At 39.9% G+C, this 26,504-nt stretch overlaps 1 protein-coding gene across 1 annotated transcript in view; it reads left to right on the forward strand.

Moving 5' to 3' along the window:
* Positions 1 to 26,504, forward strand: part of FRAS1 (Fraser extracellular matrix complex subunit 1) — a gene marked incomplete at its 3' end in the record, with an annotated part of 456,967 nt that overhangs the window by 165,603 nt on the left and 264,860 nt on the right. Inside the window, exons 3-4 of the mRNA XM_079718352.1 lie at positions 3,604 to 3,711; positions 10,522 to 10,614. Of these exons, the coding sequence (XP_079574478.1) occupies positions 3,604 to 3,711; positions 10,522 to 10,614 (201 nt within the window). The remainder of the gene's footprint in view (positions 1 to 3,603; positions 3,712 to 10,521; positions 10,615 to 26,504) is intronic.

Here is a 26,504-nt window from a genome sequence, read left to right on the forward strand (position 1 = left end):
ATTACAATGGTAACATGGAAAATCTGTAAAATTTACTTCACAGTGTTATTTTTTTGGTCTTTATGGCTTTATCCAGAGTTTAAGCGATTGAGGCACTCTAGCATCCCTACCTTCATAAAGCAATTTTATGGCACCATAGAAATTGATTCGTTAAATATATGGCCATCTATCTAGGCCTTGGCAAAGGGCTCATTTTATTTAAAATTAACCATAAATTATTGACTCTATGAGGACATTAATATAAGGAAGTTTTTTGACAATGCCTAGATGAAGAAAATTTTTCTTTGTAGTTTGATTCCAGTGACCTAATAGCCTTCCACATCATGGGGATTTTGTAGTGATGTCACTTAAACATTGTTTTCTCAAGACATCTTGTCCTAACTGGGGTATCTCAAGTCATGGGGATAGATATTTTCTTGAGGATAAGCAAGTACTCAGGGTTGTTCACTAATGAATTCAGCCAACACTCAGGAATTGTGCTAGGTGAAGGGGCTGTACAGAAAGGAATAAAGCGAGCTCTCCTTCCTTGGAGAGTCATAGACTAGTGGAAAGACAGATATGTGAACAAATTAAATGCTTCCTGGACCCAGATAAATTTAACTTTGAATTAACATAATGAATGTTATGAATGAAGGTGAAAAATTATTTCATGTTTTTAGAACATCCTGTTTAGAGTTCAGTAAGCTGAGTCCAGTGATTGAGAGCTGCGAAAAGGTATAATGGACTATTCTGGAGGCTAGAGTCACTGAGGAAATAGTTGAGGTATAGGGAAGAACTTGATGCCTGGTGGAAGAATGCCACATCTGGAGAGAGTAGCGATGACAGGCATCTTAGAGCCACACTGAGCTGAAGCTAGTTCATGGAGCTCGCATGGTCATCTGAGGTCTAAGTGAAAAGGAAGATGGGTTCATGGTTACAGAGGCTTTACCAATTACCTAAGTCGTCTTGAAAATGCAACCTGTGGATTCATTCCTTTCTTCTAATGCAACATCCTGGGTCTTTTCAGTGCTAGGGGGTCCTAATTAAGTAATAATTTCACTCCATTTTGCCTTTGTAGGCTGGAGTGGGAAGATGGGAAAGTCAAGGTACTTAGGGCAATGTTTTCACTCTGAGGAAAGGAAGTGTTTAGAAGATATTTTCTAAATGCCTGTGACACTGTAGGAAGCATTTGGATTAAAAATAAATAACATTAAAAATAAATTAATGGGCCTTTAGTAAGTTCCAAGCACTGTTCAAGTCTCTCTAAGCAAATCATCTCATTTGATCCTTTCAATAACCCTCTGAGTTTAATACTTTATCATCCCTACTTTAGAGATGAGGAACCTGGGACACAGACACCTTGATAACGGACTCACTGGTGTCACCATTAATGAATGGTGACACCAGGAGTCAAGTCCAGCAGCCTGGCTCCAGAGCCTGAGTTTGTAGGTCTCCTACAGCTTCGTGAACTCGAGCAAATTGCTCAGTCTCTCACGTCTTATTTCCTCATGTGTTCAGTGGGAATAGTCATGATAATAACAGCGCCAGCTTCATAGCGTTGCCGTTCCTGTAAGAGCTTTGCATAGCGTTGATGTGCAGTTGCCTACCTCTCTGCTGGGCCCACTCTCCAGGGTGATCGCAGAGGTCAGGAAAGCAAACGAGGCCACCCTCCTCCAGCACCACAAGTGCCTTCTCCTACCAGCACTTCCTGTCAGCATAAGTGATCAATAAACAGTAGTCGCCGACTTTGTGAAGTTGTCATTTTCTTTTAATCTGTATCCTGAAGCTGATATCGTTTTCTTAAATCAGCAGGGAACATATATTACATCGTGCTTGAGATTGAAATTTTGTTTTCCCTCACCTATTTGTCATTGCTTTTTGGGTTAAGAGTAGACTGTAGTTGGCACACTATTGCCAATTTCAGAAGAATATGCTGTAACAATAAAGAGAAAGAAATTCAGATGTATTCCAAGTCAGGTTTTATTTATTTTTATTTTTTTGTTTTTTAACATCTTTATTGGAGTATAATTGCTTTACAATGGTGTGTTAGTTTCTGCTTTATAACAAAGTGAATCAGTTATACATATACATATGTTCCCATATCCCTTCCCTCTTGTGTCTCTTTCCCACCCTCCCTATCCCACCCCTCTAGGTGGTCACAAAGCACTGAGCTGATCTCCCTGTGCTATGCGGCTGCTTCCCACTAGCTACCTATTTTACATTTTTGACTCAAATTTTTTATGAATTAGCCACTGGAAATGTAGTCTACCTCAGATATGTTTTATATTTCTTAAATGACTTTGGGTTTGGAGCACATTCTCTAAAAGCTTATACATTTAACATTTCTCAACACAAAAGGATGACTTGAGAATGTTGTGCACAATCCATGTAAATCTGGACCAAACAGCTGGGTACCATAGCCTAGCCAAGTTGACAGTTGAAATTAACCGTCACATTTGTTGTCTGCCTTTGTGTGAAAGCATCCTTTGCTAGCATCCATCATTTTCCCAGCTCATCCCAGTTCAGGTTGAGTGCTAATATTCTGATGACTCTATCAAGAGTTTAGAAACTTCCCTTACTCCTCCCCAAAGTATTTGAGTAGCACTTCAATTGTTTGAGGGCCAAAGGATGAGGAAGTATAGAAGGAGGACAGAGCCTTCACTAAGCGACTTGTGAACTGTGAGCTCTTGGTTTAGAGGACCTACAGTGTGCTGGGCCCAGGACGGTGCCTGCTTTGGGCTCTCACAGTCTGGTCCAGCCTGGATAACAGGAATGTAGATGACTGCAGTGAAGCGTGGCAGTGTATGCAGGACACAGTGGGGTCACAGAGAAGCCATGAGGAGCTGCACCTGAGTGGAGGGTGCAGTGTGCAGGATTAAGGGTTAGGAAATGATTTGTTCTTGAGGTTGAGGCATGAAAGAAGTGTATTGCTTTGCAAGCTCTCTTTGGGGGAGTCACAGAGAAGCGGGGATCCAGGTAGAGGGTAAGCTGTGAGGCCAGATAAGGGAGGCTGGGGCTGTCCAATGGCTTGACCAACTAGAGTGGATGAAAGTCTCAGAACTGTGAGATTTCCCGAGGCCAGGGAGAGAGGCGAGCGCCACATCATGGGGTCTGTACTTTATCCCATCAGAGGTAAAGGTGAGCCATGGAATAGATGAGCATTGGTGGATGTAGTAGCAAAGAACTGGGAAGTGAAGTGTGAGGTGCTGATAGTATCTAGTGGCACAAGCTGCTCTTAGGATGCTGGTTAGTGCTAGTCTAAGTGTCATTTTCCTTTGAACATGCTCCAATGGTGTCTGCTAGTTAACAGCAAAGAGAAACCTCAAGTCTGAGAGCAGCTTGTCCTCCTGAGGTTTCAGTCCAATCGATTGTTTTTACTCTGGGTATTGACAGCTCCCTGCTGCATGCCCTTGTCTTTGGCTACGTGGGTTGACTGTGGTGAAATGGATTAGACTGCTTTTATTGCCTCTCCGGGGTTAATCAATGCCCAGCAAGCACCGTGTGTGTCCGTGACTTTCCTTTGCCTTTTAATTGCTCAAACTGTAGGACTGTTGATGGTACCACGTTTTTGTGCTCGTACCTTGACTGATCAGTTTTTAACTCAGAGCTTATGCTTCTTTGCAGGATGCCACCGTTTGGAAGCCTGATTCATGCCAGAACTGCCGTTGCCATGGTGATATCATTATCTGCAAACCTGCTGTTTGCAGAAACCCTCAGTGTGCCTTTGAGAAGGTATGGTATCCTAACTGTTTTCTAAATGTAAAGTCAGGGAATGGTAGGGCGTTTGCATTTTTTCGGTCATCTGGTTTTGACATTTATCCCAATCTCTAATTGCAAGGTTTAGGAAATATAGGAGAGAATTTTAACATATTGTATCTAAGAATATCTTAATTCCTGTTTATTGGGCATTTACTCTGGACCAGGCACTCAGGGTTAAAACTTAAAGGTTTTATAGTGTTATCCCATTTAATATTATGTGGGGTAGGTATCTTTATCCCCACTTTACAGATGAGGAAAGTGAAGCCTGGAGATTTTAGGCAACTTAATAGGATTATGCAGTTAATAAACTATTGCCCAGAGATCTTCCCTGGGTCTGACAGATGCCATAGCTACTGATACTAACCACAACATTTTACAAGCCATTGAACGCACTGAAAGTCAGAATTGACTTCTCAAAGATGATTTTCTAAAGACATTATTTGTTGTGCAACTGATTGTATCATCAAACTGCCGTTGGGCTACCTAAGAACACAGGATAGGCTTTGACTCAAGAAATCTCATGGTATTTAACCAAACGTGTAAGGGATAGTTCCTCCTTTTCCTTTGTTAAACTTTTTCATTTTTTTGACTACACATCTATTCTGTTAGAATTTTTTTTTCCACGTGCTGACTCTTTTCTTTTTAAAGTGAATCTACTTACAAAAAAAAAGCTTAAGCTTCAAATTTAAACATTTGAAACTCCCTGGAGAAGACCAATTATTTTCTTTAAAAAGCTTTCTGTCAATTTCACAAGCACAGTTTATTTTTCTACTTTTATCTCTCTCCACCCCATAATAATTAATCTTGAGTCTTTATGCCATCTAATGCTAAGAAGTTTCTGTTTGTTTCTAACACTGGAGTGAAGGTTCTGTATACCTTTAAGGGTATTTCTCAATTTCTGCATGGGTATATTTCTGAGAAGCTGCGTGTACATCAAATGTTGGTAAATTTGATAATATTTCACTGTATGTCGTGAGGCTATCTTCTGGAGTAACCACGCCTCTGTTTTGCTTGCTGCCTAAATCTGAGCTGGTTTTGTAAGGACCGTGAAGACATGCCCTCCTCCACTTCACATGAATAATTATGGCATCATGGAAGAAGCACTGAATTAAATGTTAGAAGACATAGGCGGTATTGCTGAAAACTAAATGTGTTCTATACCAGGGATCAGCAGACTAAATGTGGCCTCTACCTGTTTTTGCATGACTTGTGAACAAAGAATGGTTTTTACATTTTTCAGTAGTTGGAAAAAACCAACAGAGAACAGTATTTCGTGATGTGAAAATTGTATGAAATCAAGTTTCAGTATCCATAAATGAAGTTTTATTGAAACACAGGCACACTCATTTATTTAAGTATTGTCTACAGCTGCTTTTGTGTTACAATGATAGAGTTGTGTAGTTGTGATGTAGACCATATGTGGCCCCCAAAGGCTAAAATATTTACCATCTGGCCCTTTATAGAAAAAGTTTCTGACCCTTGTTCTATACCAAGTGTGATTTTGTCCCTTCCTAATTTGTTCTTCTCCTGATTTTTCTCAGTAAATGAAAACTCCCTTCTCCCAGTCACTCAGGCCAGAAAACTTAGTATCATCCTCCCCACTTTCTCCCACATCCCACATCCAGTACATTAGCAAATCCCCCAGCTTTTCCTTCATGAAATAATACACTGCAGATGCAACTTCTCTGCTTTTACTCTGGTTCAGCCCATTATCTTTTTTTTTTTTTTTTTTTTTTTTTGCCTGCATTCTCCCTGTAGCCTCTTAACTTGTTTCACTCTTTCTGTCCTTGCCTTTTTCACTGTAATCTTGATATAGCAGCCAGGGTGATCCTATTAAAATTTAAGTCATCATGTTGCTTCTCTCCTTAAACCCCTCCAATAGCTTTTGATGGCTTCTCTCCTCACTTTGAGTAACTCCTCGCAATGTCCTATAAAGTACTGCTGTACCCTCTGATTAATTGACTAGTCTCCCTGCTCCCTCTGCTTCAGACACCAAGCCTGCTTGCTATTCCCTGGATTTGTGCCAGGCATACTTCTGCCATTAGGGCCTTTGCACACTGCTGTTCCCATTGAAATTATCTATCTATCTATCTATCTGTCTATTATCTATCTATCTAATCTATCTATTTTGACCCTTTACTTCCTTTAAGTCTTTCTCGAATGCCATTCTTTTGAAATTGCAATTCTCTGCCCCTTACCACACATTTCCTATTCATTTTCCATACTTTATTTTTCTTCTTGGCACTAACTACTGTCTGACATACTCTATATTTTACTGATAGTTCTTGTTTACTATCTCTTTTATTCACCATGTATCCTCAGCACCTACAATTGCACCTGATACATGGTAGGCACTCAATAAGTATCTTTTGACTGAATGAATGAATACATGAGAGATGAAGCTAGAGAATTGGTAAGTTCAAGGTTATGGAGAGCCTTGTATGCTGTACTGTGGAGCTTGAAATTTTATTTTTAAGGTGATAGAATACAAATGAAGGCATGTGGGTAGAATGGCCAGCTTTTCTTTTTGAAAGGTCTTTCTGGTTTTTCAAAGGTAATGCGTAATATTGGAGATGAGGAGATCAGTTCAGAGGCTGTGAGAATAGTCCAGATGAGAGGATGAGTACTTGAATCAGAGCACTGGTCATGTAGGGATCAAGAGGAAAGGGCAGCCTCAGTAAGTACTTAGGGGATAAATCAGCAGAACTGAATGAAGGTAGGAGGGTGAGAGAAAGGAAGAGAAAAGGTGACTCACATATTTATGGCTTGATGACTAATTGGCTAGCTGAGCCATGAACTGATATTGAGAATATAGGAGAATGAGGAAAAGCATCTTATCTGGGAGGAGAACAATGATTTCAGTTTGGGGCACATTGAGTTTGAAGTGTTCGTGGAAGAGCCAGGTGGATATGTCCAAAAGGCAGCTGGATGTCTGAGTCTAAAGCTCAGAGGAGAAGACAGAGTTGGAGATATAATGTGGGTATCATTAGCAGGGAGACAGTAGTGTAAACCTTTTGAATTAATGAGCTCATCCAAAGAGATTGTGTGAAAAAAGAACACAAGACCAAGGGTGGAATTTGGGGAGCACCGTCATTTAAGGGGAGGTGAACGTAAAAAATGGGAACTTAGGAAGATTAATGAGACATGGTCAGAGAGGTAAGGGGTAAGAGATGATCAGAGAAGAGAGCAGTGTTGTGGTAGCCAGGAGAGGAGGGAGTTTCCAGAAGGAGTTTGTATCAACAGTGTTGATCCCAGGTAAGGAAATAAGTGGGAGAAGAATTTAATATGATCCATTGAATTTGGCAACATGTAGGCCACTGGCGGCCACACTGAAGTTGGGGTCATTGAAGTGGTGGGACTGTATGCAGAGGCTCGAGGAGTGAATGGGAAGTGGGCAAAGGAAGGCCAAGTATAGGCTACTCCTTCAGGGAGCTTCACTGAGAATGGAAGAAAGAAATGGGATGTTAGACAGACACCACCACATCCGTGAAGTTTCTTTGAACCTCCCATCCCCAGCCATCGAGCCTCTTGGGTGATGTTGTGTGCTTTGTGCTTGCCCTTTTTACAGCCCTTGACCAGACTGCAAATGCTTGTTTATTTGTCTGCTGAAGATGCTTAGTCAATATTTTTAGAATGACCAAACAAGGGAAGGGAGAAGGTTTTGTTTTGGCTTTTGATATTGCTATGAAAGAGACATGATCACCTTGAGAGGGAAAGGGGGCTGACCTAGAAGAGAGAGAGAAGTTGAAGATATGGGGGATGGGGGAGACAGAACGACAGAATGATAGAACTGGAAGAGGCCTTTAAAATGGATTTAGTCAGGCTTTCTCATTTTATAGACAAAGAAACAGACTTTTAGTTGTTTAGTCACTTGCTCAAAGATACAAAGCTAGAGGGCTTCCCTGGTGGCACAGTGGTTGGGAGTCGGCCTGCCAATGCAGGGGACACAGGTTCGAGCCCCGGTCCGGGGAGATCCCACATGCCGCAGAGCAGCTGAGCCCGTGTGCCACAACTGCTGGGGCCTGTGCGCCTGGAGCCCGTGCTCCGCAATGGGGGAGGCCACCGTGGTGAGAGGCCCACGCACCATGGCAAGGAGTGGCCCCCGCTTGCCGCAACTGGGGAAGGCCCACGCACAGCAACGAAGACCCAACGCAGCCAAAAAAAAAAAAAATGATACAGAGCTAGACAGTGGCACAGCCATAACAAGAACCTTAGTCTCTGGCTCATGAGCCAGTGTAATTTCTACTCCACCACGTCTTTCGTTGTGTATCTCAGGAACATGTGTTGTTATTCACATCTGCTGGGTACACTTACATTAGCTCATGGCACAAGTTAATGAATCACCATTGTATTCTAAACTAAATTATTACTGTTATTAATAGTAACTTGGGTTCCTATCATTTTTTAAAAAATTTTAAAAGCCCTTTTACAATGTATGTTTTGCTTATGGATTGACTGGAAATAACCAAGTGTCAATGGTAGTTCTGCTAGATATTTGTATCTATCTATCATCTATCTATTCATCCTATTAACCATATATAATAGATTCTGTATTCATATCCTATATCCATATAGAATAGCTAGCTATAGAGTTAGATAAATAAGGTCAGAGAGAGAGACAGAGACAGATAAAGACTGAGAGAAAGAGAACAGAGGCATTTAGAACATTGACTATCTAACCCAGTCCTGTCAGAACCAATCTTCAGGATCTCTGAATAACATATATACAAAGAGGACAATGCCATGCAAAGGGGCGCTGTATTACATTGTGGGGTTTCGGCTGCAAACTTCAATGCAGATAGGAATAGTGTTTACCTAATCAAGCTGTTGTGAGAGATTTTATATATATATACACGATATATATCTATGTATATGTATACACACACACACACATATGCTTAGAAGAGTCCCTGGCTATTCTAAGTACTCAGTTTTAGCTGTAATTATCACATGATCATCATCGTTATTGTTAGTTGGTTCCTCTAGATCCTAGGCAAGCAATCTTCATTGATGTCTCTTGCCCAAGTGGCCACTTCCTAACGCTCCCAGTGCAAAGCCTGCAGGGCAATAGGCTTATGTGTTCCCTGCAGCCCACAGCTGACAAGGCTATGCAAGGTTACATGGTTAGGTAGCAAGAACTCCCTGTCTTTCTTTCTCCAAGTGCCACGTGCAGAATTCTTTGCTCCTCCTTTAGCCCCAAATCACCTCTTTCATGTTCCAACAGAAGTACAATAGGTAGATGCAAGATAGAGAACATCCACTCACAAATAAAGAATATCATATCTATAAAATGAATTATGAGGGCCAAATCTGAAGACCAGTTTTTATATAAATCAAAGACGACTAATTTGGGGGCACAAAATATCTCTTGAAGTCCTCAATTTTGCCTGCCTTTCTCCCTCGCTCCCTGCTTCCATATTAGAATACAAACAACACTTGGATTATCTCATTTTCTATCTGGATGCTTAGTGGAAATTAGGTTAATGTATTTTCTATATTTACTGTCTTAGTGGAAGTTAGACAAGTGTACGTTCTACTTGGGGTTCAGAGGGCACTTTTGTGAATAGTCATTAATGTTGAGCCATATGTACAATTTTATAAAATCCCATATCATATAGGTTTTATCCTTTATTAAGCAAATAAGAATTTGGTGATCACTGTTACTGATGTATTTATCTGTTTAGTGGATTAACAGTTGTGAAATAGTAGCCCCATTTCCCACCCACTCTTGAGGTTGTAGTTATGTACAATTAACAGTCTCTTGTAGGTCCAATTCTTTTTAATGGAAGCAGCCCCAAATAACAAAGAAACATTATGACTTACATAATTTTTTTAATCTACCAGCTGAATTCTTTGTAGACTTTTATTCTGTGGACAAGTCATGATTTCCTGGTTAATTCAGGATCTCCTACCATTTTTTATCAAAATCACTAATTACCCATTCTGCCACATCTCTGGACTTGAGGAAATGCTAAGTGGAAGAGCAGGTTGAGTCAGAGGGTCTAATAGAAGGATGGGGCCCCAAAGACACATGTATGTGCCATAGTTTTAATAATCTTGGATAAACAGATCCTTCACAGTGGCAAATAGATGGTTAGTTAACATGTGACAACTTCCCAATAAATCCTAAGGTATCACGTGGAGGCCCATTCCCTTAATAGTGTCACATATTGATAGGAAACACAATTGCAATTTTAGAAACCCTGATAAACAATGTAGATCTTTATTGGAGCCCAGGAATTCTATCCAGCTCCCCACAGTACGTGGGATACCTCCACAGCCATGCTGTTTCCTCTCCCAGCTCTGTCCTTCAGTCACCTGCCCCTTGTGCTTTGCTACTCTGTGTCCCAGGTAAAAGTGAACATTAGAACTTTAACTCCCCCCCTGCTGGCTCCATCAGGCATCTATAGGATGTTAGAAGACCTGCCAGCTCTGTGGCCCTGCCCGCCCAAGTCTTCTCTTCTCTGTTTTAGGGAAATAGAGCTCTTATCTCACCCCCACTGCTTTTTCTGGTGTGACACTCAGATGGAGCATTTCTAGTGAATAAAATTCTTCGCTTCATTACATGTGAAAAGATGTAGACAGTTTTCAAGGAAATTACTTTCACAAGGGGGTTCATTTTATCTTTGAGAGCAGCTCATCTTGACAGAGAGAATCCTTTTTGTTAGTGTATTCTGTTTATCCTGTTTATTGTTCTCACCCATGGAAACTCATGAGAGTTAGTGAACCTGATGTGACTGTTCGTTGCTGCTATTTTACACTGAGCTGTTTTTAAATGCTCAGGGGGAAGTGCTTCAAATACCTGCCAACCAGTGCTGCCCTGAGTGTGTGCTGAGGACTCCTGGATCTTGCCATCATGAAAAGAAAATTCACACGGTAAGTATTTTCTGACCCATGGTTGATTCAGTGTCTGTAGATCATTGACAAGGTAAAGCTGAGTGCTAAATTTGTGTTGACAAGAGAGGATTTTTTTCCCCTTTGTTTGGACTGTGGAGGACCTCAAGCTTATTTGGCTTTCTGTGGGCATTTAGGTTTCTTGAGTAAGATTACAACTGTCCAATTTATTCCATAGGCCCACGTAAATATCTGTCAGTTGAATTTGTGTCTGCATAAAGAGTAGTCTGAGAATGTTGATGATGAAGAAGTTGTAATGCTGAATAATAAAAGGACCACCTTGCCTTTGTGTACCCAATACATTTTTTCACTTGATTTTATAAACAATCCTGAGTAGAGCAGATGTTATTACTCCAGTGTTAAAGATGGAAAAGTAGAATTGCAAAGACTATAAGTTACTTGCCCCATATATTACCAATAAGTGGTGTAACCTGGCCTAGAGCCCTGGTCTTTTGTTCCTCATTCAGGGTGGAGTTTCTAAACTTCAGCACTATTAACACTTTAGGCTTTGTCATGGGGACCATCCTCTGCATTATAGAATGGTAGCAGCATCTCTAGCCTCTACCCACCAGTTAGTATCCTCTGAAGTCCTGACAACCAGAAATGTCTGTAGGCATGGTCACATTTCCCCTAGGGGGCAAAATGAAAATGCTCACCTCCCCCCATTTAGAACCACAGTACTAGAAATCAACCCTGAAGTCCTTTTATTATACGTTCTCATTCCAGATCCTGTAGGATTAATTTAGAGATATTAAATACTGATTTAAAAGGACAATTGCAAGGTTTATAGTAGAAAGTATGAAAATGGGATGGCTACAATTCATCTCCACTCATGTCTACATGCTCTCCCGAGGCAGCAGGTGAAGTTGAATGTGTTAGAAAGAGGCTCTTTGCTTTAATCTTCATCTTCCACCTGATACAAAACTTTCCCCAAGTTAGTGTCTCTACCCATTCAGGAGAGAGCATAGGTTAGCCGGATTTGATATACCTACTCTAGGCTGCTATTCAGTGTGTGTACCTAAAACTCAGTGAGTACAGTGCACTTTCCCCGTGGGACAGGATCACCTCACTTAAGCCACTGTCTCCACATTACCTGAGGAAGCCACTCTTTCACTTCTGCACAATGTATTGCTGAATGATACCCAAGCAGGATCTGTGCCTTCATACCATGTATCACCTTGTGCTGCTTGATTCAGTCTGCATTATGTAGGGTGGTGGAAACTTCACACGCCACACAAGAGGATCCCTTGTGAAATGTAAAGTGCTGAAGGGCAGATTGGTGATGGAATTAATGCCAGTTCATAATGGTTGGAACAGGTGTGTGGTTCAAGGTCAGAAACCTCAAACTGAATCTTTCAAGTGAAAGAGCCCTAGGATCCAAAATAAGGCCAGGATCTGGGGGAACAACAGACATCTCAAATAAGAGGTGGTTCCAGGGACATGAGACATCAGAGTTCAATGACTCTTTGCATGGCCACTCTAATGACACTTGTCATCTGCTTGCTTGTGTTATGTTCATGCACATGTGCAATCTTCTTATCTTGAATTAAGAGTTCTGAGAACATTGGCAATATTTTGTCTACCTTCATAGTGAGCCTCCTTGCCTCCCACCTAACCTGGTGAACTTTTCCCAGAGTAGGTGCTCAATAAACATCACGACTCAAACAATGAGTAAATCACTTCTCCAGCTTATCCATGTCCTTGTCCCAAGGGCATGTTGGTCTTAGACCAACTAACCTGTGTGGCGGGCAGTTCAGGGACCACAGATCTGCTGATGGGTTAATTAGAAATCCGCTTGGTGTCCTACTTTTTGTGGAAGAGTTTAGAAAGTCCTTCTTCTCCCTGCCTCCCTTGCAATTCACCTCTTCGGCTCTGACACAGTCCATGGGAAGCTCTAAACTGGGTAACATCATGTCCATGCCTTGTTTTCCCATATGCAACTTTCAGAATGTACTCCCCTGAGAGTGTTATATTTCTGGTACTTGATGTAACTGAGAAAAAGGCTGAATTTCAGGAATTGTACTTTGAAGGGAAAAAAATCTCTAGTGGTCTACTTCTTCAAATAGAAACAGAAGAATGATTTTTTTTTTTTTTTTTTTTTTGCGGTACGCGGGCCTCTCACTGTTGTGGCCTCTGCCGTTGCGGAGCACAGGCTCCGGACGCGCAGGCTCAGCGGCCATGGCTCATGGACCCAGCCACTCCGCGGCATGTGGAATCTTCCCAGACTGGGGCACGAACCCACGTCCCTGCATCGGCAGGCGGACTCTCAACCACTGCGCCACCAGGGAAGCCCCGATTTTTTTTTTAAGTTGAGACAAAATCCTTGAATTTTAGTCTTAATAAAGTGAAAACGATCATGTTTCTTGTCTTCCTGTTCTTCTTTCCTCTCTTTCTTCACCTTTTTAGATTCTTGCCAAATTTTTCTTAATATTATTCATTTTCTTGAGTGGGTTAAATGCTTGTCTGGGTTGGGTCTGAATCTCCCCTTGTCACTTGCATCACTAGGTTTTTTCCTGAATCTTGGAGACTTTTCTGTTTTGCCCCCTTGGCTTGCTTGGGAGGCAGTTTCCAGAGCACCTTCCTCTGCCGCTGAACAGCAGTAATCCTCTCTCTTTAGCCTCTGGCTTGCATCCCATAGGACGAGTTATGGAGACTCTGTCCCAGTAGTTATGAACTAGCCTGGTGCTTTAAGAGCTTTGGAATGGTGAAGTGGAAGCTTTCCCCTAAAAGAGAGATTTAGAAGAGGCTTTAGGATAGAGCAAGTGTGGTGGGAGGGGCATCTGTTAAAGTGATGCCGTCCCCAGAGAATAAAGTTGAAGAGAAGGAAAGTCAAAGGTGGGTTGAGCTCAGGGAGGCATGAAGAGGCCACCTTTAATGAAGCAGCCTCGCCTCATGAGGGGACCTCTTTTGCTGGCATTGTGGGCAGCACCTGTACAGCTGACGTTCCAGCAAGTCAAGTCCCCACATCTTCTCTGGAGTGAGGAAAACACTTGAGCCTTTTGGCTGACCAGGTTATTTAAGTTTTGCGTGGGCTTATTACAGCCAGCATTTGGGTGACTATTTCATCCATGACCTCTCAAAGCTATCCTTTCAAATTAGCTTTTGGATCTCTGCCCAGCCTTGCCAACCAGTTAGGGAGACAAGCCTGAAATATGTTTTCCTAAAGAGTGTTGGAATGCGTTTTCCCTGTTCTTTTCCCCACAAATTAGCCTGTGAAAGGGAGGAGAAAGAACCTTTAACCTCTTTCTTTTCCTCTTTACTAACTTAATCTCAGCACCAGTTAATGTCATGTCTTAGAAGATGGTGCTTGGAGATTCACTGAAAAAGAAAGTGGCAGGTGGTAATGCCCTAGTGCCCACATCCGATTGAATACAGGAGTGTGGAGGGAGAGGTCTGCTTGCTTTGCCTGTCTGTGAGGCTGAAAGGAGAACTAATTTATGTGTGTGAGGCAAGAACTGAATACTGAATTCTGCAGCCTTGTTCTCTTCAAAGTAGAGGATGTAATTACAATATGCATGGAACATCTCCAGGTATTTAGTATTCTGGATCTATAACATCATAACAGGAACAAATTATAGGAAGAAAAATTATTTTTTTGTTCTGTCAGTAAGCCAGGCAAATACTTTATGACCTTATCTTTCCTTTGGACTTATGTCAACAGCCAAGCCGACTTGTTATTTGGCTATGCAGAAGAATATATGTAAGATATTGTCTGCAGAATGTGCTTTTGGCCAGTGTCAAAATCACATGTTTTCAAAAGGTATTAATGGTATTAAGATGGCACAGCTACAACACAGGTCTTGTGGGAACATTGTTTTGTGTACGTATTATTTCTTGATTTTGCAGAGCTTTCTTTGCTTGTTACAGTGCTCATAAAAAATACAGCTTTTGTAAATGAGTATAGAAAACACTGAAGTTAAAAAATATCTACCTGTCATCTATCTCTATCTATCTATCTATCTATCTGTCTATCTATCAGCATGTACCAAACCCCTTGATCTCTGGTCTGCCTCTGCTGAGAGAGGTGTCACTGATTTAGGGATAAGAGTAGGAGATGAAAATGGAGGGGACTTATGTGACTTTTCTCAAAGAGAGAGGTGAGAATACTTCCTATCCATCATTCTGTGCACTTTGGATCACTGTCTGGGCTTCTGTGGCTTTGACATCAAGAGTGGAGTCTCCCTGACGAATGTTCTTTGTTTTTCCCATAATTCTCAAGCTTATTGTGAAGGGAGAATCCCTTGCTTAATTTTGTCTCTTGAGTCAGATAATAGATTCACATCATTAGAGAGCTTGAAGGTACCGAAGAGATTAGTTAATTCAGCCCTCTCATTTTACAGTTGAGAAAACTTTGGTGATTGACAAGTCATTATAATTAATTTTTGTGGCCTCATCTGAGAGTTGGTATGATTGCAAATGTTTAAGAAATGACAGTTAGTGTTTCTCAGTAGTGACAAAAACAAGCTCTTGTTTTAATGAAATGTCTAGATGTTTAGAAGCAATCTCCTAACTTTTAATAAAGACATTCACTTCAAGTTGTTTTATAAGCAGCTTTCAAATTTTACTTTATTTAAGATATGTAAATTATTCATTAGATATTTTAAACAGTACTTTGCTCTCTGATGACTAAAGTGAATATTCGTTTATTGGTGAAAATTTGGAAAATAGAAAAGTATGCAAGCGGAAAAAAATCCACTAGTAATCTCCAAGCTATGAAAACCACTATTGCTTCCTCAGGTTTTTTTTTGTTGCGGGGGGTGGGGGGGGCAGCTGGCAGTGAATATGGGTGGATGGATAGATAGATAGATAGATAAACATGTTTTTACCTAATTGTAATTATACTACGTATACAGTTTATACCTTCCTTTTTTATATAACATTATGTTGTAAATAGTTCCCCAGCATTCTCTTGGAGAACATGATTTCCTATTATTAGGCATTTGGGTAGCTTCCAATATTCATGAAAACATTTCCAATTTCACTATGAAGAACAATGAGATGGAATTCCTTGTATTTAAACTTTTTGGTGTGTCATTGATCATTTTCTCCAGATAACTTCTTAAAAGTGAAATTAGTAGGTCAAAGCATCTAAAGATTTTGAGTATTGAAGCTGTGACATCTGTGGTCATTAAAATTCAATTTTAAGTTGTCTGTGTCTAATGATAAACCCAGTGGGACTATCATAGATAGTATAGTTTCTTTTCAGGTCTGATTACCTAGGGTAAGCCCCGCCTGGCTGAGTTGTTCAGGTGCTATCATGAGAGAAGGCTCTGTGTAGAATTCCACTCCATTGCCTCTTCACTAACAATAGCTACTATGAATTTTAAACACTTTCCATATCTGATATTAAAAGATATTATCAAATTTTATTTTAAATAATATTTCTTTGCAGTTAATAAAGTTGAACATCCCATAAGCTTGTTGCTATTTTTTTCCATTGGGATTTTTTTTTCTTTTTCTTTAAATTGAGGTATAGTTGACTTACAATATAATATTAGTTTCAGGTGCACAGCATAGTGATTCAATATTTTTATACATCATGAAATGATCACCACTATGAGTCTAGCTACCATCTGTTATCATACAAAGTTATTACAATATTACTGACTATAGTCTCCATGCTGTACATTACATCCCCATGAGTTATTTATTTTGTAACTGGAAGTTTGTACCTCTTAGTCCTCTTCACCTGTTTCACCCCCACATATCCCCTCCGCTCTGATAACCACCTGCTTGTTCTCTGTATCTGAGCCTGTTTTCATTTGGTTTTGTTTATTCTTTTGTTTTGTTTTTTAGATTCCATATATAAGTGAAGTCATACAATATTTGTCTTTCTCTGTCAGACTTATTTCACTAAGCATAATATCCTCTAGGTCCATCCATGTTTTTGCAAATGGCAAAAGTTCATTTTTTATGGCTGAGTAATATTCCTTTGTGTGTGTGTGTGTGTGTGTGTGTGTGTGTGTGTGTGTGTGTGATATCTTCTTTATCCATTCATCTCTTGATGGACACTAGGTTGCTTCCATATCTTGGCTATTACAAATAATGTTCCAGTGAACATTGGGGTGCATATATCTTTTTTTTTTTGGGGGGGGGAATTAAAAAAAAGTTTTATTGAGGAATAATCAACATACAATACACATATTTGAAGTGTAGAAACTAAGTCTTGACATAGGTATATACCGGTGGAACCATCACCATAGTCAAGATAGTGAACATATTCTTCAGTCCCAAAAGTTTCCTTGGTCTTTTTTTTTTTTTTTTTTTTGGGGTTTTTTTTTTTTTTTTTATTAGTTTCTGCTTTATAACAAAGTGAATCAGTCATACATATACATCTGTTCCCACATCCCTTCCCTCATGCATCTCCCTCCTTCCCACCCTGCCCATCCCACCCCTCCAGGCGGCCACAAAGCACCGAGCTGATCTCCCTGTGCTCTGCGGCTGCTTCCCACTATCTATCTACCTTACGTTTGGAAGTGTATATATGTCCATGCCTCTCTTTCGCTTTGTCACAGCTTACCCTTCCCCCTCCCCATATCCACAAGTCCATTCTCAAGTAGGTCTGTGTCATTATTCCCATTTTACCCCTAGGTTCTTCATGACATTTTTTTTTTTAATTCCATATATATGTGTTAGCATACGGTATTTGTCTTTCTCTTTCTGACTTACTTCACTCTGTATGACAGACTCTAGGTCTATCCACCTCATTACAAATAGCTCAGTTTCGTTTCTTTTTATGGCTGAGTAATATTCCATTGTATATATGTGCCACATCTTCTTTATCCATTCATCCGATGATGGACACTTAGGTTGTTTCCAGCTCCGGGCTATTGTGAATAGAGCTGCAATGAACATTTTGGTACATGTCTCTTTTTGAATTATGGTTTTCTCAGGGTATATGCCTAGTAGTGGGATTGCTGGGTCATATGGTAGTTCTATTTTTAGTTTTTTAAGGAACCTCCATACTGTTCTCCATAGTGGCTGTACCAATTCACATTCCCACCAGCAGTGCAAGAGTGTTCCCTTTTCTCCACACCCTCTCCAGCATTTATTGTTTCTAGATTTCTTGATGATGGCCATTCTGACAGGTGTGAGATGATATCTCATTGTAGTTTTGATTTGCATTTCTCTAATGATTAATGATGTTGAGCATTCTTTCATGTGTTTGTTGGCAGTCTGTATATCTTCTTTGGAGAAATGCCTATTTAAGTCTTCTGCCCATTTTTGGATTGGGTTGTTTGTTTTTTTGCTATTGAGCTGCATGAGCTGTTTATAAATTTTGGAGATTAATCCTTTGTCAGTTGCTTCATTTGCAAATATTTTCTCCCATTCTGAGGGTTGTCTTTTGGTCTTGTTTATGGTTTCCTTTGCTGTGCAAAAGCTTTGAAGTTTCTTTAGGTCCCATTTGTTTATCTTTGTTTTTAGTTCCATTTCTCTAGGAGGTGGGTCCAAAAGGATCTTGCTGTGATTTATGTCATAGAGTGTTCTACCTATGTTTTCCTCTAAGAGTTTGATAGTTTCTGGCCTTACATTTAGGTCTTTAATCCATTTTGAGCTTATTTTTGTGTATGGTGTTAGGGAATGATCTAATCTCATACTTTTACATGTCCCTGTCCAGTTTTCCCAGCACCACTTATTGAAGAGGCTGTCCTTTCTCCAATGTACATTCCTGCCGCCTTTATCAAAGATAAGTTGGCCATATGTGCGTGGATTTATCTCTGGGCTTTCTATCCTGATCCACTGATCTATCTTTCTGTTTTTATGCCAGTACCACACTGTCTTAATTACTGTAGCTTTGTAGTATAGTCTGAAGTCAGGGAGCCTGATTCCTCCAGCTCCGTTTTTCGTTCTCAAGATTGCTTTGGCTATTCGGGGTCTTTTGTTTTTCCAAACAAATTTTGAAATTTTTTGTTCTAGTTGTGTGAAAAATGCCAGTGGTAGTTTGATAGGGATTGCATTGAATCTGTAGATTGCTTTCGGTAGTAGAGTCATTTTCACAATATTGATTCTTCCAATCCAGGAGCATGGTATATCTCTCCATCTATTTGTATCATCTTTAATTTCTTTCATCAGTGTCTTATAATTGTCTGCATACAGGTCTTTTGTCTCCTTAGGTAGGTTTATTCCTAGATATTTTATTCTTTTTGTTGCAGTGGTAAATGGGAGCGTTTTCTTGATTTCATTTTCAGATTTTTCATCACTAGTGTACAGGAATGCCAGAGATTTCTGTGCATTAATTTTGTATCCTGCTACTTTACCAAATTCATTGATTAGCTCTAGTAGTTTTCTGGTAGCATCTTTAGGATTCTCTATGTATAGTATCGTGTCATCTGCAAACAGTGACAGCTTTACTTCTTCTTTTCCAATTTGGATTCCTTTTATTTCCTTTTCTTCTCTGATTGCTGTGGCTAAAACTTCCAAAACTATGTTGAATAAGAGTGGTGAGAGTGGGCAGCCTTGTCTTGTTCCTGATCTTAGTGGAAATGGTTTCAGTTTTTCACCATTGAGGACAATGTTGGCTGTGGGTTTGTCATATATGGCCTCTATTATGTTGAGGAAAGTTCCCTCTATGCCTACTTTCTGCAGGGTTTTTATCATAAATGGGTGTTGAATTTTGTCGAAAGCTTTCTCTGCATCTATTGAGATGATCATATGGTTTTTCTCCTTCAACTTGTTAATATGGTGTATCACATTGATTGATTTGCGTATATTGAAGAATCCTTGCATTCCTGGAATAAACCCCACTTGATCATGGTGTATGATCCTTTTAATGTGCAGTTGGATTCTGTTTGCTAATATTTTGTTGAGGATTTTTGCATCTATGTTCATCAGTGATATTGGCCTGTAGTTTTCTTTCTTTGTGACATCCTTGCCTGGTTTTGGTATCAAGGTGATGGTGGCCTCGTAGAATGAGTTTGGGAGTGTTCCTTCCTCTGATATTGTTTGGAAGAGTTTGAGAAGGATGGGTGTTAGCTCTTCTCTAAATGTTTGATAGAATTCGCCTGTGAAGCCATCTGGTCCTGGGCTTTTGTTTGATGGAAGATTTTTAATCACAGTTTCAATTTCAGTGCTTGTGATTGGTCTATTCATATTTTCTATTTCTTCCTGAGTCAGTCTTGGTAGGTTGTGCATTTCTAAGAATTTGTCCATTTCTTCCAGGTTGTCCATTTTATTGGCATAGAGTTGCTTATAGTAATCTCTCATGATCTTTTGTATTTCTGCAGTGTCAGTTGTTACTTCTCCTTTTTCATTTCTAATTCTATTGATTTGAGTCTTCTCCCTTCTTTTCTTGATGAGTCTGGCTAATGGTTTGTCAATTTTGTTTATCTTCTCAAAGAACCAGCTTTTAGTTTGGTTGATCTTTGCTATCGTTTCCTTCATTTCTTTTTCATTTATTTCTGATCTGATCTTTATGATTTCTTTCCTTCTGCTAACTTTGGGGGTTTTTTGTTCTTCTTTCTCTAATTGCTTTAGGTGCAGGGTCAGGTTGTTTACTCGAAATGTTTCCTGTTTCTTAAGGTGGGATTGTATTGCTATAAACTTCCCCCTTAGAACTGCTTTTGCTGCGTCCCATAGGTTTTGGGTCGTCGTGTCTCCATTGTCATTTGTTTCTAGGTATTTTTTAATTTCCTCTTTGATTTCTTCAGTGATCACTTCGTTATTGAGTAGTGTATTGTTTAGCCTCCATGTGTTTGTAGTTTTTACAGATCTTTTGCTGTAATTGATGTCTAGTCTCATAGCATTGTGGTCGGAAAAGATACTTGATACAATTTCAATTTTCTTAAATTTACCAAGGCTTGATTTGTGACCCAAGATATGATCTATCCTGGAGAATGTTCCATGAGCACTTGAGAAAAATGTGTATTCTGTTGTTTTTGGATGGAATGTCCTATAAATATCAACTAAGTCCATCTTGTTTAATGTATCATTTAAAGCTTGTGTTTCCTGATTTATTTTCATTTTGGATGATCTGTCCATTGGTGAAAGTGGGGTGTTAAAGTCCCCTACTATGATTGTGTTACTGTCGATTTCCCCTTTTATGGCTGTTAGTATTTGCCTTATGTATTGAGGTGCTCCTATGTTGGGTGCATAAATATTTACAATTGTTATATCTTCTTCTTGGATCGATCCCTTTATCGTTATGTAGTGTCCTTCTTTGTCTCTTCTAATAGTCTTTATTTTAAAGTCTATTTTGTCTGATATAAGAATTGCTACTCCAGCTTTCTTTTGGTTTCCATTTGCATGGAATATCTTTTTCCATCCCCTTACTTTCAATCTGTATGTGTCTCTAGGTCTGAAGTGGGTCTCTTGTAGACAGCATATATATGGGTCTTGTTTTTGTATCCATTCAGCCACTCTGTGTCTTTTGCTGGGAGCATTTAGTCCATTTACATTTAAGGTAATTATTGATATGTATGTTTCTATTCCCATTTCCTTAATTGCTTTGGGTTCGTTATTGTAGGTATATTCCTTCTGTTGTGTTTCTTGCCTAGAGAAGTTCCTTTAGCATTTGTTGTAAAGCTGGTTTGGTGGTGCTGAACTCTCTCAGCTTTTGCTTGTCTGTAAACGTTTTAATTTCTCCATCAAATCTGAATGAGATCCTTGCTGGGTAGAGTAATCTTGGTTGCAGGTTTCTCTCCTTCATCACTTTAATTATGTCCTGCCACTCCCTTCTGGCTTGTAGAGTTTCTGCTGAGAGATCAGCTGTTATCCTTATGGGGATTCCCTTGTGTGTTATTTGTTGTTTTTCCCTTGCTGCTTTTAATATGATTTCTTTGTGTTTAATTTTTGACAGTTTGATTAATATGTGTCTTGGCGTATTTCTCCTTGGATTTATTCTGTATGGGACTCTCTGTGCCTCCTGGACTTGATTAACTATTTCCTTTCCCGTATTAGGGAAGTTTTCAACTGTAATCTCTTCAAATATTTTCTCAGTCCCTTTCTTTTTGTCTTCTTCTTCTGGAACCCCTATAATTCGAATGTTGGTGCATTTAATGTTGTCCCAGAGGTCTCTGAGACTGTCCTCTATTCTTTTCATTCTTTTTTCTTTATTTTGCTCTGCATCAGTTATTTCCACTATTTTATCTTCCACCTCACTTATCCGTTCTTCTGCCTCAGTTATTCTGCTATTGATCCCATCTAGAGTATTTTTCATTTCACTTATTGTGTTTTTCATCGATGCTTGATTCATCTTTAGTTCTTCTAGGTCCTTGTTAACTGTTTCTTGCATATTGTCTATTCTATTTCCAAGATTTTGGATCTGGGAAATAGAATCTTGGATCATCTTTACTATCATTATTCTGAATTCTTTTTCAGGTAGACTGCCTATTACCTCTGCTTTTGTTAGGTCTGGTAGGTTTTTATCTTGCTCCTTCACCTGCTGTGTGTTTTTCTGCTTTCTCATTTTGCTTATGTTACTGTGTTTGGGGTCTCCTTTTTTCAGGCTGCAGATTCGTAGTTCCCGTTGTTTTTGGTATCTGTCCCCCGTGGCTAAGGTTGTTTCAGTAGGTTGTGTAGGCTTCCTGGTGGGGGGGACTAATGCCTGTGTTCTGGTGGTTGAGGCTCGATCTTGTCTTTCTGGTGGACAGGTCCACGTCTGGTGGTGTGTTTTGGGGTGCCTGTGGCCTTATTATGTTTTTAGGTATCCTCTCTGCTAATGGGTGGGGTTGTGTTCCTGCCTTGCTAGTTGCTTGGCATAGGGTGACCAGCACTGTAGCTTGCTGGTCGTTGACTGAAGCTGGGTGCTGGTGTTGAGATGGAGATCCCTGGGAGATTTTCGCTGCTTGATATTATGTGGAGCTGGGAGGTCTCTTGTGGACCCGTGTCCTGAAGTTGGCTCTCCCACTTCAGAGGCACAGCACTGACTCCTGGCTGCAGCACCAAGAGCCTTTCATCTGCCCGGCTCAGAATAACAGGGAGAAAAAGTAGAAAGAAAGAATTAGTAGAAGAAAGAAAGAGAGAGGGAAAGAAAGGAAGAAGGGAAGAAAGGAAGGAAGGAAGAAAGAAAGAAAGGAGGGAGGGAGGGAGGAATGAAAGCAAAAGGAGGAGTGAATGGAAGAAGGGAGGGAGGGAGGGAGGAAGGAAAGAAAGAAAGAAAGACAGGAGGGAGGGAGGGAGGAAGGAAAGAAAAAGAAAGTGGAAAGAAGAAGGGTGGGAGGGAGGGAGGGAGGAAAGAAAAAGAAAGAAGGAAAGGAGGAGCGGAGGGAGGGAGGGAGGAAGGGAAGGTAGGAAAAAAAGAAAGAGCAGGTAAAGTAAAATAGAATAAAGTATGAAATATAGTAGCGTTATTAAAATTAAAAAGTAATTATTGAAAAAAAAAACACGGACCGATAGAGCCCTGGGACATATGGTGGAAGCAAAGCTATACAGAGAGAATCTTACACAGAAGATTACACATACACATTCACAAAAAGAGAGCAGGGGGAAAAATCAAAAATCTTGCTCTCCAAGTCCACCTCCTCGATTTGGGATAATTCGTTGTAAAAAGAGGAAAAGGGCGAGAAGTCTGAAATCTTGCTAAGTCCACCTCCTTAATTTGGGATAATTCGTTGTAAAAAGAGGAAAAAGGGGGGAAAGTCTTAAATCTTGTCCTCAAAGTCCACTTCCTCAATTTGGGATGATTCGCTGTCCATTGATGCACTCCACAGACGCAGGGCACATCAAATGGACCGTGGAGCTTTAATCCGCTGCCTCCGAGGCTGCAGAGAGAGATTTCCCTGTCTCTGCTCTCACAACTCCCGGGTCTCAGCCTTGGACCTGGCCCCGCCTCTGCGCGTAGGTCGCCGGAGGGCGTCCGTTCTTCGCTCAGACAGGACGGGTTTAAAGGAGCCGCTGATTCGGGGGCTCTGGCTCACTCAGGCAGAGGGGAGGGAGGGGAATGCCCTCTCCTCGCGCACCGCACCAGGCAACAAAAGGGAAAAAAGTCTCTTGCCTCTCCGGTAGCTGCAGACCCTTTCCCCGGACTCCCTCCGGGCTAGCACTAACCCCTTCAGGCTCTCTTCCTGCCGCCAGCCCCAGTCCTCTCCCTGCGCTCCGACTGAAAGCCGATACCCGAGCCTCAGCTCCCAGCCCCGCCCGCCCCGGCGGCCGAGCAGACAAGCCTCTCGGGCTGGTGTGTGCCTGAGGGCACCGATCCTCTGTGCCGGAATCTCTCCGCTTTGCCCTCCGCACCCCTGTTGCTGTGCTCTCCTCCGCTACTCCGAAGCTTTCCCCCTCCGCCACCTGCAGTCTCCGCCCGCGAAGGGGCTTGTAGTGTGTAGAAACCTTCCCTCCTTCACGGCTCCCTCCCACTGGTGCAGGTCCCGTCCATATCCTATTGTCTCTGTTTATTCTTTTTTTCTTTTGACCTACCCAGGTATGTGGGGAGTTTCTTGCCTTTTGGGGGGTCTGAGGTCTTCTGTCAGCGTTCAGTAGGTGTTCTGTTGGAGTTGTTCCACGTGTAGATGAATTTCTGATGTATCTGTGGGGCGGAAGGTGATCTCCGCGTCTTACTCTTCCGCCATCTTCCCTCGATCCTCGCATATATCTTTTTGAATTAGTGTTTTTGTTTTCTTCAGATAAATACCCAGAAGTGGAATTACTGGATCATATGGTAGTTCTATTTTTAATTTTTCCTCAAAAATTAAATCTCCATACTGTTTTCCAAGTGACTATATCAATTTACATTCCCACCAACATTACATGTGGGTTCCCTTTTCTTTACATCCTTGCCAACACTTGTTATTTCTTGTCTTTTTGATAATAGCCATTCTGACAGGTATGAGGTGATATCTCACTGTGGTTTTGATTTGTATTTCCCTGATAACTAGTGGTGACTAGTGATGTTGAACATCTTTTCGTGGTCCTGTTGGCCATCTTTATGTCATCTTTGGAAAAATGAATATTCAGGTCCTCTGCCCATTTTTTAATTGGACTTTTTTTTATTGAGTTGTATGTGTTCTTTTTATATTTTGGATATTAACCCCTTACAGATGTATCATTTGCAAATATTTTGTCCCATTCAGTGGGCTGCCTTTTCATTTTGTGGAGGTTTCCTTCACTGTGCAAAAGCTTTTTAGTTTCATGTAGCCCCATTTGTTTATTTTTGCTTTTGTTTCCCTTGCCTGAGGAGACAGAACAAAAAAAATATTGCTAAGACCCATGTCAAAGAGCGTACAACCTATGTTTTCCTCTAGGAGTTTTATGATTTCAGGTCTTATATTTAAGTCTCTAATCCATTTTGAGTTTATTTTTGTATATGGTATAAGAAAATGGTATAGTTTCATTCTTTTACATGTAGCTGTCCAGTTTTTCCAGCATCACTTATTGAAGAGGTCATCCTTTCTCTATTGTATATTCTTGCCTTCTTTGTTGTAGATTAATTGACCGCAAGTGGTGACCTTATTTCTGGGCTCTCTGTTCTGTTCCACCGACCTATGTGTCTGTTTTTATGCCAGCCCCATACTGTTTTGATTACTATAGCTTTGTAGTATAGTTTGAAATAAGGGAGTGTGATACTTCCGGCTTTGTTCTTCTTACTCAAGATGGCTTCAGCTATTTGGATTCTTTTGTGGTTCCACAAATTTTAGAACTATTTGTTACAGTTCTGTGAGAAATACCGTGAGTATTTTGATAGAGATTGAGTTGAATCTGTAGATTACTTTGGGTAATATGAACATTCTAACCATATTAATTCTTCCATAGCATGAGCACAGCATACCTTTCCATTTCTCTTTCAATTTTTTCATTGATGTCTTTTAGTTTTTAGAGTACAGGACATTCACTTCCTTAGTTAAATTTATTCCTAGGTATTTTATTCTTTTTGATGCAATTGTAAATTGGATTGTTTTCTTTATTATTATGTAATTACCACATTAATTTTTTTATTATAGTCTTTGTTTTAAAGTCTGTTTTGTCTGATCAGAGTAGTGCTACTCCAGCTTTCTTTTCATTTCCATTTGCATGGAATATCTTTTTCTATCCTTTCCCTTTCAGGTTATGTCTGTTTTTAGATCTGAAGTGAGTCTCTTGAATGCAGCATATAAATGGGTCTTTTTTTTAAATCTATTCACTCTATGTCTTTTGATTGAAGCATTTATTCCATTTACATTTAAAGTGATTATTGGTAAGTATGTACTTGTTGCTATTTAGTTAATTGTTTTCTGGTTATTTTGGGTACTTCTTTGTTCCTTTCTTCTTCTTTTAGTCTCTTCCCTTGTAGTTTGATGATTTTCTTTTTATTTTTTTGTGTATCTATGGTAGATTTTTGGTTTGTGGTTACATTAAGGTATATATATATATATATATATATATATATATATATATATATATATATATATATATATATATATATATATATATATATGGCTGTTGGTTTTAAGCTGATAGTTACTTAAGTTTGAACACATTCTAAAAGCACTACATTTTTAGTCCCCCCCACATGTTTTATGTTTTTAATGTCATGTTTTACATCTTTTTACTTTATATATTCCTTAACTACTAATTGTAGTTTTAGTTGATTTTACAATTTTTGCTTTTCAAATTTTACTTGCTTTTTCAATAGTTGATCCATTACCTTTACTATATATTTGCCTTTACCAGTGAGTTTTTTTTTTGTTCATATATTTTCATATTTCTAGTTATGACCTTTTCTTCTCTGCTTAAAGAAGACCCTTTAACACTTCTTATAAGGTCAGTTTAGTGGTGATGAAATCTTAGTTTTTGCTTGTCTGGGAAGCTCTTTATCTTGCCTTCAATTCCGAATGATAGCCTTACTGGGCAGAGTATTCTTGGTTATAAGTTTTTTTTCCTTTCAGCACTTTAAATATATCATTCTACTCCCTTATGGCCTGCAAAGTTTCTGCTGAAAAATCAGTTGATAGCCTTATGGGATT

The sequence above is a fragment of the Hyperoodon ampullatus genome (genome assembly GCF_949752795.1).
Source record: "Hyperoodon ampullatus genome assembly, chromosome: 1".
Classification (NCBI taxonomy): domain Eukaryota; kingdom Metazoa; phylum Chordata; class Mammalia; order Artiodactyla; family Ziphiidae; genus Hyperoodon; species Hyperoodon ampullatus.